Source organism: Triturus cristatus, chromosome 9, assembly GCF_964204655.1.
Source record: "Triturus cristatus chromosome 9, aTriCri1.1, whole genome shotgun sequence".
In the NCBI taxonomy this organism is placed as follows: Eukaryota; Metazoa; Chordata; class Amphibia; order Caudata; family Salamandridae; genus Triturus; species Triturus cristatus.
This window is the reverse complement of record NC_140592.1, coordinates 1,285,355,933-1,285,374,838: the sequence shown is the minus strand read 5'-3', so window position 1 is coordinate 1,285,374,838 and position 18,906 is coordinate 1,285,355,933. Positions and strand designations below refer to the sequence as shown.

General features: G+C 55.0%; 1 protein-coding gene across 1 annotated transcript; it reads right to left on the bottom strand.

Annotated features, from left to right (window-relative positions):
- Window positions 1-9,709: 9,709 nt before the first annotated feature.
- Window positions 9,710-18,557, bottom strand: LOC146799780 (somatostatin receptor type 1-like). Its single transcript, XM_085627465.1, has one exon. The coding sequence runs from the start codon at window positions 16,741-16,743 to the stop codon at window positions 15,643-15,645; it is 1,101 nt and encodes a 366-aa protein (XP_085483591.1). The 5' UTR covers window positions 16,744-18,557; the 3' UTR covers window positions 9,710-15,642.
- Between the last annotated feature and the right edge of the window lie 349 nt (window positions 18,558-18,906).

Here is an 18,906-nt window from a genome sequence, read left to right as displayed (position 1 = left end):
GGCAGAGCCAGTGAAAAAAGTTATAAGGCTGGGGACAGATGAGCAGTGAAGATAGTGCATGGTTAAAATGTATGGCTATAAGAGAGACAGCACCAGCAAGAGTACATAAGCAGAGTGGCGAGAGAGAAGTGGATGGACGAGAGAAGACTCGCCAAGAGATAGTCAGAGGTTGGATGAAGAGCGAGAGAGGAGGGGAAGGTAGATGATCGATGTGCAGAACCAGTGAGAGAAAGTTAAAGGCTTGGTGAGAGATCAGAGAGGCAGAGTTCGATGCAAGAATCAGCAAGAGGAGAGAGGGAAGGAGAAAGGGGAGAGTGTAGTTAACGGGTCAGGAGCAGTAAGAGAAGATAAAAGGACAGGGGAGAAGGAAAAGGCATAGCTGTATTTAGAAAGGCAGAACCAGCAGAGAAGATCAAGACTGGGTGGAGAGTAGGGCAGGGAAGAGAGATGTGGAATTAAGAGGGGCATAATCAGCAAGCGAATTTGAGAGCCAAAGTGGAAAGATGAGAGTTTATGAGTAGAGCATGGAGGTATGAGGGTCAAGATGGATGTAAGAGTGGCAGAGCCAGAGAGAAAAGGTAAGAGGCTTGGGGATTGGGAAAAGATGAGACGTTAAGAGGAGAGCACGCAGAGCGATGCGGATGTAAGAGGGACTGAACCAGCAAGAGAAGAAAACAGGCTGAGGAAGAGGGGAGGGAAAGAGTAAAGCACAGAGGAGAGAGGTGGATGTAAGGGGGCAGAATCAGCAAAAAAAGTAGGAGGCTAAAGGAGAGGTAAAGGCGACTTTGAACTAGCATGTGCTGCTAAGTACATTGAGCCTTCTGCCAAAGTTTGCAATTATCTGTCTCTTTATTTTCCAAGGATTTGCGATGTGAATTATCCTTCACAAAGGTTTGTGATCTTGAACCATCCTCAACTCGGCTGCGGGATTACAGCCTGCTCTCTGTGTTCTTACTCCTCTTGACCTTTCTATTAAATCTAGCTCCTAGTTGGGACCCTTTCCTCCTCATTTCATGAATGGACATCTAAAGATCAAAGCCCCTGCCCTGACCTCCATTTGCATTATCGCCCTTGCCTCGTCATCTGTCCCGACCAACGTAGCAAAAACAAATAAACCAAAACCCTCAAAAGCTGCATGTGTTCCTCTGTTCAAACATCCTTCAGCGGGTTCGAAGTTTCTCCGCATCGTCTGACATCTCTTTACTGCCTTTTTCTGAAAAATCCTTGAAAAATAGGTCAACTGACAAATCTCTTTCATAGAAACTAATTTACTTATTGATCGCTTGCCAGTGGAGTCTGACCTCTCCATGACTTGGAAGTAGCATCTCTTGCTGTGTCAGACAGTTTGTACCCGATTGCTGATCAGGAAGGCAGAGCAGCCTTGATATTAATACATCTCAGTGTCACATTTATCATTTTCCCATCAACTGGAACAACCTGGAATTCAAGGTATTCCCCTGGCGTGGCTTTAGCTCTATCCTTTCGGAGAGGCCGGGTCTCTTGCATGCAATCGATCAGTTGCCTTTTGGATAAAGACAAATTCATTAAAAGTATATAGCGAACCATCCGGCACCCGCATCTTTAAGGGGCCTGGTGCCGTATACACTGCTCTTTGGTGGCTTATGGAGCTGGGCCAATAAACCACCATGGTTGAGTCAGGCACCCACATCTTTAAGGGGCCTGGTGCCGTATACACTGCTCTTTGGTGGCTTATGGAGCTGGGCCAATCAACCACCATGGTTGAGTCAGGCACCCTCACCTTTAAGGGGCCTGGTACCGTATACACTGCTCTTTGGTGGCTTATGGCGCTGGGCCAATAAACCACCATGGTTGAGTCAGGCATGCGCATCTTTAAGGGGCCTGGTACCGTATACACTGCTCTTTGGTGGCTTATGGAGCTGGGCCAATAAACCACCATGGTTGAGTCAGGCATGCGCATCTTTAAGGGGCCTGGTACCGTATACACTGCTCTTTGGTGGCTTATGGAGCTGGGCCAATCAACCACCATGGTTGAGTCAGGCATGCGCATCTTTAAGGGGCCTGGTACCGTATACACTGCTCTTTGGTGGCTTATGGAGCTGGGCCAATAAACCACCATGGTTGAGTCAGGCATGCGCATCTTTAAGGGGCCTGGTACCGTATACACTGCTCTTTGGTGGTTTATGGAGCTGGGCCAATCAACCACCATGGTTGAGTCAGGCACCCGCAACTTTAAGGGGCCTGGTACCATATACACTGTTCTTTGGTGGCTTATGGAGCTGGGCCAATAAACCACCATGGTTGAGTCAACAAAAGAATCTTGGATTGATTTTCCATGTCTTCTCTCCTTGTCTGGACAAACAGTGTGTTATCTACTTCTACTACATCCATATGCAACACAAAATCCTGCATTTTCACCCGTCACTGCCGCAAGACTGTTGTACAGTCAATCATCTTCTCACAACCAGACTATGCAAGTGCTCCCTGTCTTGAACTTCCCACCTTCTGCATTTGGTTCCTGCAGATCATCAAGAACGCTGGTAGGAGTCTAACCTGAGGCCACCCTAGCTGCTGTCGCTTTACTTTTCATCTTTCTGCTGATCCCAGCTGCCAAACCATCTATCCATTTGCCATTGCGCACTGCACAAAAGGGCCGGCTCATTATTCAGCTCTGTATTATTTCTTCTGTTTATTCCAGAATCCTATGCTCTGTAACAGCCATGCTCCTGTGCCGTACTAAAATTAAGAGGAAACATATTGGAGGTAGATCCTTCTCCCCTCTAGCCGCACAGGACTGGACATGTCTCAGTCTTGAGCTATGGTGCATCCTAAACATTTTGGAAAAAATGTAAAACTGGCCTTTCCATACATTAGTATAGCCCGTCCCTTGTCCTTGGAAATCCCTTAGCGCCAGGATACCCTCTTGGCGTGGTATTTACATTCATCGCTTTCAGTTGAACAAGAACTAAAGACATTTGCACAATCTGCACAATTTGGTGAAATTTAACAAAACACCCGAGGAAAGGGGAAGGCGAAGAAGTCCAAATATCTCGTAAAAGTAGTTTGAAGGCCTATTAGGTATTTACTCCAGCGTGTTTCAAAGTTTATCATTCATCACTAACTGTCCAAGTAGCTCGAGCCGTGCATGCTACACACTAGTCATCCTGTCCCAAAGGTTATTAAGAGACATTTGCCGGGCTGCGGCACAGGTCACTCTGGTCATGCTCCCAAAGACCGCCTGATCACCCTCAAGTGCAGAATGACAACGGTCCGACCATGGCAAGCACACGATGACGTGCGCCTCCTCCCACAACAAATGATCCCAAAGCTCCCGGAGGGACGCGAGGCCTGGGGAAAGAGCTGCTTTTCAGCCGCACACTTTGAATGAGCCTTGCTTTGGAGATGAGAAGAAGGGGCAGCGTGCAGGAAAGGGGGCTGCAGAGGGGAGCTGACAGGAGTGAGGGCCTCATCCCATAGAGTGCATCATCGCACACGGCGTGATTAGCCAGTCACTGAGCCTAGGTGAGTGGGTGGCCAGTAGTTTTAGGAAAGCACATCTTGTATTGGCGATTGGAAGGACCAACAGTGTTTGATTAGGTAGTAATTTATGGATGACGGACATGGCCTTTCAAGGGTCTTGCATTCAGTTATCTCTTTAACCAAGATCCGGTGGATTTACCTGAGGGCGGCGCAATTTGGTTGTTTCTTCTTAGGCTAAATTTGAGTCAAGCGATGCGTCTGGACCCTTCGCAATTTGGCAAGTGTCTTCTCAGCTATTGAGGATATGTGACTTCAAATCTTTAAAAGTGCAAATCTAAGGGATACTCGGGAAGTATGGGAGATTTATTTTGAAAGTCAAATACCACCTCCCCAACCTCTTCCACGTTGCTAGATTTAATTTCCTTGTGAGGGAAAATTGCGCTGAGTCTGCGATGATGAATCCCTCGTCTATTGTTGCTTCAATGAACTACTTGTCTGTTGAGTGACCGGCTCCCATCGGAGCTTGTGACAGTTTTTTCCCTTTGTACACATTCTTGTCCCTATTTACCCATCTCATCTTTATATCATTAAGGTAGTTCCGCTCTTTTCATCTCTTAAAAATGAAGTTTGAGAGCAGTGTCTGGGTTTAGGCATTCCGTTTGAGGGAAAGGTCTAGCTTTTGGTGCTCCTGGCACCGCACCTGTGTCTCTTCTCTGTGTCATCTCATCCTCTTATTTGTGCTTTCGTTATATACTGGAGCATTTGCAGGTCGCTCACCTGGACCAGCATGGATCCCTTAGGCCGCTCACCTGGACCAGCATGGATCCCTTAGGCCGCTCACCTGGACCAGCATGGATCCCTTAGGCCGCTCACCTGGACCAGCATGGATCCCTTCGGCCGCTCACCTGGACCAGCATGGATCCCTTCGGCCGCTCACCTGGACCAGCATGGATCCCTTCGGCCGCTCACCTGGACCAGCATGGATCCCTTAGGCCGCTCACCTGGACCAGCATGGATCCCTTAGGCCGATCACCTGGACCAGCATGGATCCCTTAGGCCACTCACCTGGACCAGCATGGATCCCTTAGGCCGCTCACCTGGACCAGCATGGATCCCTTCGGCCGCTCACCTGGACCAGCATGGATCCCTTAGGCCACTCACCTGGACCAGCATGGATCCCTTAGGCCGCTCACCTGGACCAGCATGGATCCCTTCGGCCGCTCACCTGGACCAGCATGGATCCCTTCGGCCGCTCACCTGGACCAGCATGGATCCCTTAGGCCGCTCACCTGGACCAGCATGGATCCCTTAGGCCGCTCACCTGGACCAGCATGGATCCCTTAGGCCGCTCACCTGGACCAGCATGGATCCCTTAGGCCGCTCACCTGGACCAGCATGGATCCCTTAGGCCGCTCACCTGGACCAGCATGGATCCCTTAGGCCGATCACCTGGACCAGCATGGATCCCTTAGGCCACTCACCTGGACCAGCATGGATCCCTTAGGCCGCTCACCTGGACCAGCATGGATCCCTTCGGCTGCTCACCTGGACCAGCATGGATCCCTTAGGCCACTCACCTGGACCAGCATGGATCCCTTCGGCCGCTCACCTGGACCAGCATGGATCCCTTCGGCCGCTCACCTGGACCAGCATGGATCCCTTCGGCCGCTCACCTGGACCAGCATGGATCCCTTAGGCCGCTCACCTGGACCAGCATGGATCCCTTCGGCCGCTCACCTGGACCAGCATGGATCCCTTCGGCCGCTCACCTGGACCAGCATGGATCCCTTAGGCCGCTCACCTGGACCAGCGTGGATTCCTTCGGCCGCTCACCTGGACCAGCATGGATCCCTTAGGCCGCTCACCTGGACCAGCGTGGATTCCTTTGTGTGGACGCCCACGCCTGCTAAAACCAAATGCCTTAACCGTGAACCTCACTGGTGCAAGGGGAGGATGGGGAGTCACCTGCTATGCGGCAGTCTGGCTTAGAATTTGAATCATGCACTTATCTGGAAACATCGGTTTTGGGGAGATATGGGCCTAGCTCTTAAACCCAGTTTGACGTGTTGTATTTCCACATAATAGAGCTTTAAAAAAGTTGCACTTACTTTCTTTGGGCTTTTATTTGTATTTGTGGCCATCTCGGCGATATCCACATTAGAGCAGCAGCGTCATGCAAAGCTCCTTCAACAGTTCCAGACAATGTTTAGTCAGTTTTACACTTCCTATGATGGCACTTGCTGTGATACTACATCTTATGCAAATTAGAGGGGCCTCGCATGTTCCTAACCTGCCCAGGACCACACAAATCCTAGGACCGGCCCTGCTCAGGAGAACCAGCTCTCTCCCCTCAGCAGTAGGGGACTCTCTCTCCTCAGCAGCAGAGGGCTCCCTCCCCTCAGCAGTGCAGGGCTGTCCCCACTCAGCAGCTCCGGGCTCTCTCCCCGCAGCAGCACTGGTTCTCTCCCATCAGCAGCACATGGCTCTCTCCCCTCAGCAGCATAGGACTCTCTCTCCTCAGCAGCATGGGGCTCCCTCCACTCAGCAGCACAAGGCTCCCTCCCCTCAGCAGCAGAGGACTCCCTCCCCTCAACAGCGCTGGGCTGTCCCCACTCAGCAGCTCCCGCTCTTTCCCCACAGCAGCACCGGCTCTCTCCCATCAGCAGCACAAGGCTCCCTCCCCTCAGCAGCACGGAACTCTCTTTCCTCAGCTGCATGGGGCTCTCTCCACTCAGCAGCACAAGGCTCCCTCCCCTCAGCAGCAGAGGACTCCCTCCCCTCAGCAGCGCTGGGCTGTCCCCACTCAGCAGCTCCGGGCTCTCTCCCCTCAGCAGCACCTGCTCTCTCCCATCAGCAGCACAAAGCTCCCTCCCCTCAGCAGCACAGAACTCTCTTTCCTCAGCTGCATGGGGCTCTCTCCACTCAGCAGCACAATGCTCCCTCCCCTCAGCAGCAGAGGACTCCCTCCCCACAGGAGCGCTGGGCTGTCCCCACTCAGCAGCACCGGCTCTCTCCCCGCAGCAGCACAAGGCTCTCTCCCCTCAGCAGCACAGGACTCTCTCTCCTCAGCAGCACGGGACTCTCTCTCATCAGCAGCACCGGCTCTCTCCCATCAGCAGCACATGGCTCACTCCCCTCAGCAGCACGGGACTCTCTCGTCAGCAGCATGGGCTTCTCTCCACTCAGCAGCACGTGACGGGGCTCCCTCCCCTCAGCAGCACAAGGCTCCCTCTCCTCAGCAGCACGGGACTCTCTCTCCTCAGCAGCATGGGGCTCTATTCACTCAGCAGCACTGGCTCTCTCCCCTCAGTAGCAGAGGGCTCTCTCCCCTCAGCTCCACCCTGTATCTGCTGCTACACACGCCTCAGCAGACAGTCCTGGCGCTCTCTGACACTGACAATCCGGTGTTTCTGGCGCATACTTTTATTTCACTTTGCGTTGCATTTTTTGATTTATTTTACATCAAACTGCATCTCCCTCCCTGGGGTGACGCGGAGGTCGAGTGAAGAGTAAAGTGGGAGGGGGGGGGGGGGGGTAAGCTGGCCGTGTGACAAGGTCCAAAAAAACATGTAGGGTGAAGGTGGGGGGTGGGGGGGCGACCAGACACAGCTCAGCAGCCACGTGCAGCCATGGTGCGGGGGTGGGACTCACCCTTACCAAGGTGGGGGGGCGGAGGTGGTGGTGGTAGGTGGAAGTGTTAGGGAGGGGGAGAAGTGAGAGAAGTAGAAGAGGGTGGAGAAAACAGAAATGGATAAGGTGGTGCCAGAACTGGGAATAGACAGGAGGGAAGGCAAAGCCTGGTTGGGGAGGTAAGAGGGCGTAGAGGAGGGGGAGAGGGCAGGCGGGGAGGAGGGAGAGGGTGGAGTAGGAGGAGGAGAGGCAGGTGGGGCTGGGGGCGCGTCAGTTTGGGAGGGCTGGAGTGTGAGGTAGGGGGCTGTAGATGAGGGGAGGGTGGAGAGGCAGGTGGGGCTGGGGGAGCGTCACGTACAGAAGGGTACCCTCTACAGGAGCACAGTAAGGGTGCTAAAGCCAATTATCCCCAGGGAGGCCCTCGCGTGGGATCCTGGAGGAGCGACGGCCCCCGTTAGTCCTACGGGCGGGTGTGCACCTGAGCAACCGGATGTTGCCTGCAATGCTCCGTCCCCCTTAGCTGGGAGGAGCGTGAGTAAGGGGTGGACTGGCGGTCCGCCGGAGGGAGGGGCTATCACCTCCCCCAAAAGGACAAACACCGGTTGGTCGTGGCCACCGGGTTTTATGGCTCATCAGGGGGGCAGGCGGCGAGGGGCCGCCTGCCCTGGGATCGCCTGTAAGTTAACCCACCATGTTGACATATTGTTATGTTAATAAACCTGCAGCAAGTTTCTCCACCAAAAATGTGTGTGTCTGAGTTATTACATGTTTTGCCGTGGGAGGGCTGGGGATTGTGCCGATATTGGCACTAAGAGGGAGCCAAGGGTGAGAGGGTGGGGGGTGTCGAGTTAACCAGGAAGTGCAGCAAAAAAGGGGTGTGTGGGAGAGGGAAAAAGAGGGCCTGGGAGAAGAAAACGGAGCAAGGGGAGAGGAGAACAGAGAGCGAAAGCGGCAAGGTAAGCGGGTGGGGACTTGTAGGAGAAAAGAGGAGCTCCGGCACCCCGAAGAGGAAGGTGGAAGAACGAGGGGAGTGAAATGAGGAAGTGAGAGGAAAGGCTATCACTGAGAAAAAAACATAGGGGCTAAGAGAGGGTATATGAGAAGTAGGCGGAGAGTAGCAGAGAGAAAGGGGGAGGTGCAAGTAGGACAGGGAAGAAGGGGAGAAGAGAGGGGAGGAAGTGGGTGAGGAAAGAGGAAGTGGGAGAGGAAAGGAGGGGAGTGGGTGATGAAAGGAGAAATTGAAAGAGGAAACAATAGAATGAGAGAGGAAAACGGGGAAGTGAGAGAGGAAATGTGGGAATTGGGAGAGAAAACGAGGAAAGTGGGATAGGAAACGAGGAAAGTGGGAGAGGAAAGGAGGGAATTAGGTGATGAAACAAACAAGTGTTAGAGAAAAGGCTACAATGAGAGAGGAAAACGGGCAAGTGAGAGAGAAAAAGGGGGAAGTGGGAGAGTAAATGAGGAAAATTGAATAGGAAACAAGGAAAGTGGGTGAGGAAAGGGGGGAAGGGGGAGATAAAAAGGGGGAAGTGAGAGAGGAAAGGATAGAAGTGGGAGAGGAAAAGTGGGAGTAGGAGAGAAAACGAGGAAAGTGGGAGAGGAAAGGAGGGAATTGGGTGATGAAACGATGAAGTGAGAGAGAAAAGGCTACAACGAGAGAGAGAAAAGGGCAAGCGAGAGAGAAAAAGGGGTAAGTGGGAGAGAAAATTAGGAAAGTTGAATAGGAAACAAGGAAAGTGGGAGAGGAAAGGGGGGACGGGGGAGATACAAAGGGGGAAGTGAGAGAGGAAATGATAGAAGTGGGAGAGGAAAAGGGGGAGTAGGGGAGAAAACAAGGAAAGTGGCATAGGAAATGTGGAAAGTGGGAGAGGAAAGGAGGGAAGGGGGAAAGGAAATAATGAAAATGGCAGAAAAAGGAAGGGAATTTGCGAGGAAAGGGAGTAAGTTGGTGAGGAAAGGGGGAAGTGAGAGAGGAAAGGAGGGAAGTGGGTGATAAATTGAGGAAGTGAAAGAGGAAAGGATAGAAGTGAGAAAGGAAAAGGGGAAGAGAGAGGAAAAGGGGGAAGTGGGGGAGTAAACAAGAAAATTGGGATAGGAAACGAGGAAAGTGGAAGAAGAAAGGAGGGAAGTGGTAAAGGAAAGGTTGGAAGTAGGTGAGGAAAGGAGGGAAGTGGAGAGGAAAAGGGGTGTTGGAGAGGAAAAGAGGGAAGTGGGAGACGAAATGAGGAAGTGAGAGATGAACGGATAGAAGTTGGAGAGGAAAAGGGGAAGTTGGAGAGGGGAAGGGGGAGTGGGAGAGGAAACAAGGAAAGTGGGTTAGGAAATGAGGAAAGTGGGAGAGGAAAGGAGGGAAGTTGGAAAGGAAATGAGGAAAGTGGGAGAATAAAGAAGGGAAGTGGGTGAGGAAAGGGAGGAAGTGGGAGAGAGAATGGTGGCAGTAAGAGAGGAAAAGGGGGAAGAGGAAGCGGGGAAAGTGGGAGACGAAATGAGAATACTGGAAAAGGAAATGAGGAAAATGGAAGAGGAAAGAAGGTAGGCGGAAAAGGAAAATGGTAGTGGGAAGGGCAATGAGAGAAGTGAGAGAGGAAAGGGGGAGTGAAGGGGCTAGTCTCAGGATCCGGTTCAAGTTGTAGATTCAGAACTCCACTATAGACCTGTACACAGGGTGGGCAGGGTACAGGGACACCATGGGAATGGGACACTCTGAGCCTGGCACAGAGGCACCTTAGCAACAGCAAACCCTAGTGCAGAGATGCCCTGGCATTGGGACACCCTCTGCCTGACACTAGGACACTATGTCGCAAGGATACTCTGATGCACGGTCAACCTGCCGCAGAGACACCATCGCCCTGACACTGGGCCATCCTGGAACAGGGACACCCCCAGGGATTGCAGTGGGTCACCTTGGCAATGGGAAACCATAGTGCAGAGACACCCTGGCAATGGAACACCCTCAACCTGGCACTGAGACAACATGGTATAGAGACACCCGCAGCCCTGCACAGGGGCACCCTAAGTATGGGACACCCTCCTCCTGACACTGAGCCAGCCTGGCACAGGGACACACTCAGCCCTGCATAGGGACACCTTGGATATGGGACTCCCTCCTCCTAACACAGAACCAGCCTGGCACAGGGACACACTCAGCCCTGCACAGGGACACCCTAGGCATGGGACACTCTCCTCCTGACACTGTGCCAGCCTGGCACAGGGACACCTTGGATATGGGACACCCTCCTCCTGACACGGAGCCAGCCTGGCACAGGGACACATTCAGCACTGCACAGGGGCACCCAAGGTATGGGACACTCTCTTCCTGACACCGTGCCAGCCTGGCACAGGGACACCTTAGATATGGGACACCCTCCTCATGACACGGAGCCAGCCTGGCAAAGGGACACACTCAGCACTGCACAGGGACACCTTGGATATGGGACACCCTCCTCCTGACACTGTGCCAGCCTGGCACTGGGACACTTTGGATATGGGACACCCTTCTCCTGACGTTGTGCCAGCCTGGCACAGGGACCCCCTCAGCCCTGGCACAGGGACACCCCCAGGATTGCACTGGGTCCCCTTGGCAATGGGAAACCATAGTGCAGAGACACCCTGGCAATGGAACACCCTCAACCTGGCACTGAGATAACATGGCACAGGGACCCCCTCGGCCTGGCACAGGGACACCTTGGATATGGGACACCCTCCTCCTGACACTGTGCCAGCTAGGCACAAGGACCCCCTCAACCCTGGCACAGAGACACCTTGGATATGGGACACCCTCCTCCTGACACTGTGCCAGCCTGGAACAGGGACACCCCCAGGATTGCACTGGGTCACCTTGACAATGGGAAACCATAGTGCAGAGACACTCTGGCAATGGAACACCCTCAACCTGGCACTGAGACAACGTGGCACAGAGACACCCGCAGCTCTGCACAGGGACACCCTAGGTATGGGACACCCTCCTCCTGACACTGTGCCAGCCTGGCACAGGGACACACTCAGCCCTGCACAGGGACACCTTGGATATGGAACACCCTCCTCTTGACACGGAGTCAGCCTGGCACAGGGACACACTAAGCCCTGAATAGGGACACCCTCCTCCTGACACTGTGCCAACATGGCAGAGGGACAAACTCAGCCCTGCACAGGGAAACCTTGGATATGGGACACCCTCCTCCTGACACTGTGCCAGCCTGGCACAGGGACACACTCAGCCCTGCACAGGGACACCTTGGATATGGGACACCCTCCTCCTGACACTCTTCCCGCCTGGCACAGGGACCCTCTCAGCCCTGCACAGGGACACCTTGGATATGGGACACCCTCCTCCTGACACTGTGCCAGCCTGGCACAGGGACACACTCAGCACTGCACAGGGACACCTTGGATATGGGACTCCCTCCTCCTAACACAGAGCCAGCCTGGCACAGGGACACACTCAGCCCTGCACAGGGACACCCTAACACTGTGCCAGCCTGGCACAGGGACCCCCTCAGCCCTGGCACATGGACACCTTGGATTTGGGACACCCTCCTCCTGACACTGTGCCAGCCTGGAACAGGGACACCCCCAGGGATTGCAGTGGGTCACCTTGGCAATGAGAAACCATAGTGCCGTGACACACTGGCAATGGAACACCCTCAACCTGGCACTGAGACAACGTGGCATAGAGACACCCGCTGCCCTGCACAGGGACACCCTAGGTATGGGACACCCTCCTCCTGACACTGTGTCAGCCTGGCACAGGGACACACTCAGTCCGGCACAAGGACACCTTGGATATGGGACACCCTCCTCTTGACACGGAGTCAGCCTGGCACAGGGACACACTCAGCCCTGAATAGGGACACCCTCCTCCTGACACTGTGCCAACATGGCAGACGGACAAACTCAGCCCTGCACAGGGAAACCTTGGATATGGGACACCCTCCTCCTGACACTGTGCCAGCCTGGCACAGGGACACACTCAGCCCTGCACAGGGACACCTTGGATATGGGACACCCTCCTCCTGACACTGTGCCCGCCTGGCACAGGGACCCTCTCAGCCCTGCACAGGGACACCTTGGATATGGGACACCCTCCTCCTGACACTGTGCCAGCCTGGCACAGGGACACACTCAGCACTGCACAGGGACACCTTGGATATGGGACTCCCTCCTCCTAACACAGAGCGAGCCTGGCACAGGGACACACTCAGCCCTGCACAGGGACACCCTAGGCATGGGACACTCTCCTCCTGACACTGTGCCAGCCTGGCACAGGGACACCTTGGATATGGGACTCCCTCCTCCTGACACGGAGCCAGCCTGGCACAGGGGCACACTCAGCACTGCACAGGGGCACCCTAGGTATGGGACACTCTCCTCCTGACACCGTGCCCGCCTGGCACAGGGACATCTTAGATATGGGACACCCGCCTCCTGACACGGAGCCAGCCTGGCAAAGGGACACACTCAGCAATGCACAGTGACACCTTGGATATGGGACACCCTCCTCCTGACACTGTGCCAGCCTGGCACTGGGACACTTTGGATATGGGACTACCTTCTCCTGACATTGTGCCAGCCTGGCACGGGGACCCCCTCAGCCCTGGCACAGGGACACCCCCAGGATTGCACTGGGTCCCCTTGGCAATGGGAAACCATAGTGCAGAGACACCCTGGCAATGGAACACCCTCAACCTGGCACTGAGACAACGTGGCACAGGGACCCCCTCAGCCCTGGCACAGGGACACCTTGAATATGGAACACTCTCCTCCTGACACTGTGCCAGCCTGGCACAAGGACCCCCTCAACTCTGGCACAGAGACACCTTGGATATGGGACACCCTCTTCCTGACACTGTGCCAGCCTAGAACAGGGACACCCCCAGGATTGCACAGGGTCACCTTGGCAATGGGAAACCATAGTGCAGAGACACCCTGGCAATGGAACACCCTCAACCTGGCACTGAGACAACGTGGCACAGACACCCGCAGCTCTGCACAGGGACACCCTAGGTATGGGACACCTTCCTCCTGACACTGTGCCAGCCTGGCACAGGGACACACTCAGCCCTGCACAGGGACACCTTGGATATGGGACACCCTCCTCCTGACACGGAGCCAGCCCTGCACATGGACACACTAGGTATGGGACACTTTCCTCCTGACACTGTGCCAGCATGGCACAGGGACCCCCCAGCCCTGGCAAAGTGACACATTCCGCCCTGCACAGGGACACCCCCAGGATTGCACTGGGTCACCTTGTCAATGGGAAACCATAGTGCAGAGAACCCTGGCAATGGAACACCCTCAACCTGGCACTGAGAAAATGTGGCACAGGCACCCCATCAGCCCTGGCACAGGGACACCCTGGATATGGAACTCCCTCAGCCTGGTACTAGGCCACTTTAGCAATGGGACACCCTAGCACAGAGGCACCCTGGCAATATGACACCCTCAGCCTGTCACTGGGACAACCTGGAGCAGGGACACCCTGGATATGGGATACCAGCCTGGCACTAGGTCACCATGGTGCATTCACGGGGCTGGTTGTTTGCCCTCCTGTTAAGCCTGGGGCAGTGGCAGTCGTGCACTCGGATACTGTGGCACAACAACTGCCTATGGCAGGGGCTAATGAGGTACAGCTCCCCCAAAAGACTGCACTGTGGCAGCATGGCACACATTCAGCCTGCTCTAGAATCATATGCACCCGCAGCATGGCACAGGGGCAGCTGAGAGTGACCTTTCCTCCTGCAGGCTGGCATAGAATAGGCTGAAATGTGACCTCTGCTCAGGCACTCTAGCACAGTGGCAGCTGAGTGTGACCTGTCCTGCAGCCTGGCAAAGGGGGGGTGAGATGCGCCCTCTGTAACTGCAGCCTGGCACACCTACAGCCTGGCAAAGGGAAAGATTACAGTATAGACCCCCTGCAGCATGGCACATGAGTAGTTGGTGTGCGTCTGCTTGCTTTGCAGCATGGCAGACGGGCACATTGGCACATAGAGGCATGGCACAGATTCGCCTCCTTCTATAGGCTTGACTAGAGACAGTCGGCCCGCGGCCCTGTACCTCTGCAGCCTGGCACGAGGCCAGCTGGGACATATCCTCGACAGGAGGAGGCAGGATGGCAGGGTGCAGGGTGCAGGGGTCCCTCCCTCTGCTGGCACCATGCCAGCTGTGCTCGACGCACAAGTGTATCTAGGCAGGGTCTCTCTGTGGAGGGTAAAGGGACAGCTGAGACCCCACCGCAGCTTGGCATGGGGACGAGGGAATGGAGTACTTTCTAGGCGGGGCACCGGTGCAGCTGCCTTGGGTACTCTCTGAAGTGGGCACTGCTGGTCATGGAAGGAGGACTTCTTATGTAGAGGACACGGACACATATGGGGGGGTTCTGTCTGGAGAAGGCACTCGGAGTGTTGGGGATACTGAGACAATTCTCTGGAAGGCACGTAGGACCTGTCTAGGGAAGGGGAGGGGGCACATGGAGAGGTGGGTGGGGACCTCTCTGGGAAGCACACAGGGTTAACTGGGAAAATACCTCTCTGGGGGGCACATAGGGTTAACTAGGTAAAGACCTCTCTGGGGGGCACATAGGGTTAACTAGGTAAAGACCTCTCTGGAGAAGGGGAGGGGGATAGCTGAATGGGGATCTCTCTGGAGGGGCAGAATTGTCATTAGCACGTCTACAGTAACTCTTTGGTGAACATAATAATACTGGTTTCTGTGCGCCTCCAGAGTTGCCCACCACTGCACCTTATGGGAGACAAGTACAGTTGAGGCAGGATAAACAACAAGAAACAGAGAAGGAGAACGTGCAGATACCTGACACCAAATGTCTGTGAAGGCCACGTGTACGGAAAGAGGCGTGTCCTCATCGAAGAGGCCTAACCTCATTGAGGCAGTCCAACTTCATGGAAGAGTCTCAGCCTCATTAAGGAGGTCCAACCTCATCGTAGAGGCACAGCCTCATTGACAAGGTCCAACCTCCTCAAAGAAGCTCAATCTCATTGAGGAGGTGCAATTTTATGAAGGAGGTCCAGCCTCACTGAAGATGTCTAACCTCGTTGAAGAGGCTCAGCCTTACCGTGGAGGTCCCTGCTCATCGAAGAGGCCCAGCCTCATCTTTGAGACTTACCCTAATCAAAGAAGATCCTCATCACAAAGCTCAATCCTCATTGAGGACATCAGTCTGCATCGTAGAGGTCCATCCTCCCTGAAGAAGCTTGTCCTCAGATGGGAGATCCTCCATCCTCCACGTGGTCCATTCTCATCAAAGTGCACAGTCCTTGTCAAAGGGGTCGAACCCCACCAAACAGATCCATATCACTCAAAGAGGACTTGAAGAGATCTGTCCTCCTCGAAGAGGTTCTTCCTTATTGAGGAGGTCTTTCTTCTCACATGAGGTCTCTTTTCAACGAGGAGTTGTAGGCTCGTTAAAGGGTACACTGTTCATCAAGAGAGCGAATCCTCATCAAAGAGTACAATCTTCTTCATTACGTCCAAGACACCGACTGAGGGAGGTGGTCCTTGCAGCTCCTCCGTTGCCCTCTCTCTGCCCTACCTGCATCAGAGGGTGGTGACTCTTGAGGTGCAGGTGCCATTGCGGTACGCGCTCCCAGACTCCAGCGTGTCAGGCTGGAAGTCCTCCACGCTGTAGGCCCTGCTCTTTAGGGCAGTGGCGTAGTAGTCAATGGGCTCCTCCATGGCGTTCTCCATCCAACTGAGGCACAACATCCGCTGGAAGGACCGCTTGAAGTTGTCCGAAAGGAAACCATAGAGGATGGGGTTAGCACAGCTGTTGGCGTAGCCCAGGATGACCGATAGTTGGCTTACGGTGGCATCCTCTGGCTCCACAAAGATGTTCACCAACTGGACCACGTAGAATGGCATCCAGCAGACCACAAAGACCATGACCACCGTCATGACCATAAGCGTGATCTTGCGCTCCGACCTCTTCCGTTGCTGCCAACCTGCCTTGAGCGCCACCACCCTGATCTTGAAGATGATGAGAACATAGCACATGCAGATGGCTACGACTGGGAAGAGGAAGCCCATCAGGAAGGTGTAGACCACAAAGACCACCAGCCACCGATGCGAAGGCTCTGGCATCAGCATGTTGCAGGCCACCGTGCCATCGCTGTTGACTGCTGTGCTGGAGAAGACAACAATGGGCATGATGATGATGAGGGACAGCAGCCAGACACCAGTGTTGATGACCTTGGCTACAGTGGGCCGGCGGTATCGTGCGGCCTTGATGGGGTGCACCACAGCGATATAGCGGTCAATGCTGAGCACCGTCAGGCAGTAGACACTGGTGAACATGTTGATGGCATCAACGCTGAGCACCAGGCGGCAGAGCAAGGCTCCGAAGGGCCAGTGGCGCAGGAGGGTGGAGGTGACCAGGAACGGCACGCTGAGCATGAGCAGCTCGTCGGCAATGGCCAAGTTGAGGATGTAGATGTTTGTGGCCGTCTTCATCTTGGCATACCGCAGGATCACGTAGATCACCATGGAGTTGCCGCAGAGGCCCACCAGACAGACCACAGAGTAGATGAAGGAGATGAGTATAGCGCCCCCTGGGGAGTCACTCAGGGTGCCATTCTGTGAGCCATTGCCCCATGTTGGGTCCATCAGGCGTGATGGAGCGGTGGTCTTGTTGGGGAGCATCTCTGGATGATGAGTTCTAGTTGTGAGAAGTTCAGGGAATCACTGGGAACACATCACTACCATCAACTCCAAAGCGGCCATGACCCCGTTGAAGCCGGTCAAATCTTGGAGGGGCTTCTTATGGGTGAGCACTCTATGAGTGATTCACTCTCACCAAGAGTCACAAGCAGGTGGTTACAGGCTGGCAGCTACAGCCAACAGCCACAGACAGGCATCTAAAGATGGTTACAGGCACGTGACTGCAGCAGGCAGCTTCACGTGGAAACTGCAGATGGATACAGGTTGGTGGCTGCAGATGGACAGATACAGGTGGAGAAGGACTGGTGGTCACAGGCAGGTAGCCGCAGGAATACAGCAAAACACAGGTTTTAGCATTTACACATATCTGCTTACAGGCAGTTGGCTCCAGATGGACAGCAACAGACAGGTGGGTTCAGCCTTATGACTGCAGAAAGTCAGCTTTAAGGGGATAAAGGCAGGTGGCTGCTGGCATACAGTGCGACTCCGTTTCTAGCCTCTACATCCAGGTGGTTGCCGATAGGTGGCTGCGGACGGACAGTGCCTGGCCTCTAGCGAGGTGACTGCAGGCAGACAGCTTCATATAGAAACTGCAGGTGCTGCTGACAGACAGGTGGTTACAGGCAGGTGGATGCAGGTAGACAACTTCAGGTGGTTACAGGCAGGTGGCTGCTGACAGACAACTTCAGGTGGTTACAGGCAGGTGGCTGCTGACAGACAGCTCCAGGCAGCTCCAGGAAGGTGGATGCAGGCTGACAGCTTCAGGAGGTTACAGGCAGGTGGCTGCAGGCAGACAGCTTCAGGTGGTTCCAGGCAGGTGGCAGCAAGCTGACAGCTTCAGGTGGTTCCAGGCAGGTGGCAGCAGGCAGACAGCTTCAGGTGGTTCCAGGCAGGTGGCTGCAGGCAGACAGCTTCAGGTGGTTACAGGCAGGTGGCTGCAGGCAGACAGCTTCAGGTGGCTACAGGCAGGTGGCTGCTGACAGACAGCTTCAGGTGGTTACAGGCAGGTGGCAGCAGGCTGACAGCTTCAGGTGGTTCCAGGCAGGTGGCAGCAGGCTGACAGCTTCAGGTGGTTCCAGGCAGGTGGTTGGAGTCATGTTTGAGGAAAAGCATCGCGACGCGCTCTAACTTCTCTCTGGGCTCTGGAGGGTGCCGAGGGATGCAGGAATCTCTCCCAGGGCAGCTGTCAGTCAGCCTCGTCTCACTGTTGTTTCTCCCTGGTCTCAGGGGATGGGCTCTCGCTGTCTTTCCTTCCCCTCGCCTGCTCTCCTGGTGGGGGGGTCTCTCTCCCCGTTCCCTCTCCTGCTATGCTAGCGAGGAGGGGTTTCTCCCTTCCTCTAGACTTCTCTCCTCCCTTCTTCAAGCCGTCTCTCCTGGCGAGGAGGGGTCTCTCCCTTCTTCTAGCCGTCTCTCCTGGTGAGGAGGGGTCTCTCCCTTCTTCTAGCCGTCTCTCCTGGTGAGGAGGGGTCTCTCCCTTCTTCTAGCCGTCTCTCCTGGCGAGGAGGGGGTCTCTCTTCCTTTCTTCTAGCCGTCTCTCCTGGTGAGGTAGGGACTCTATACCCTACCTCTCTCCTGCTCTCCCAGGCTCAGCGTCTCTCCCCTCTCTCCCAGGCGTAAGGGGTCTCTCTCCCCTCACCCTCGCCTGCTCTCCGGGTCTAGAGGGGATGGGGTAAGGAGCGGTCTCTCTTCCCTTCTTCTAGCCGTCTCTCCTGGGGAGGTAGGGACTCTCATCAATCTCTCCCCCTCTCTCTCACGCTCAGCGTCTCTCCCCTCTCTCCAGGCTCAAGGGGTCTCTTCTCCCCACCTCCTCGCCTGCTCTCCCAGCTCATCTGTGGTCCCGGGGAGGCTCCATCTATGCGGACTCTGGAGGCTGGGGGGGCGGGGGCAGCGCCTCACCTCTGGATGAGGAGGAGGAGGAAGGGCAGGGTGAGCTGGAGGTGCGGGAGGGAGGGGGGCTGCTGCAGGACGCATGGCTTCTCTGCTCTGTTTGTTGAATGATTCACAGCGCGCAGCTGTCGACAGAGTCAGAGCTGGAACATCAGGGGGCCGAGGGCATGTGAGGGGGGCCTGGCATCACTCCCTGCGTCACTCCCCGGTGAACGCTGCATCCCTCGCTGCATCACTCAAGTCCACACTGCATCACAC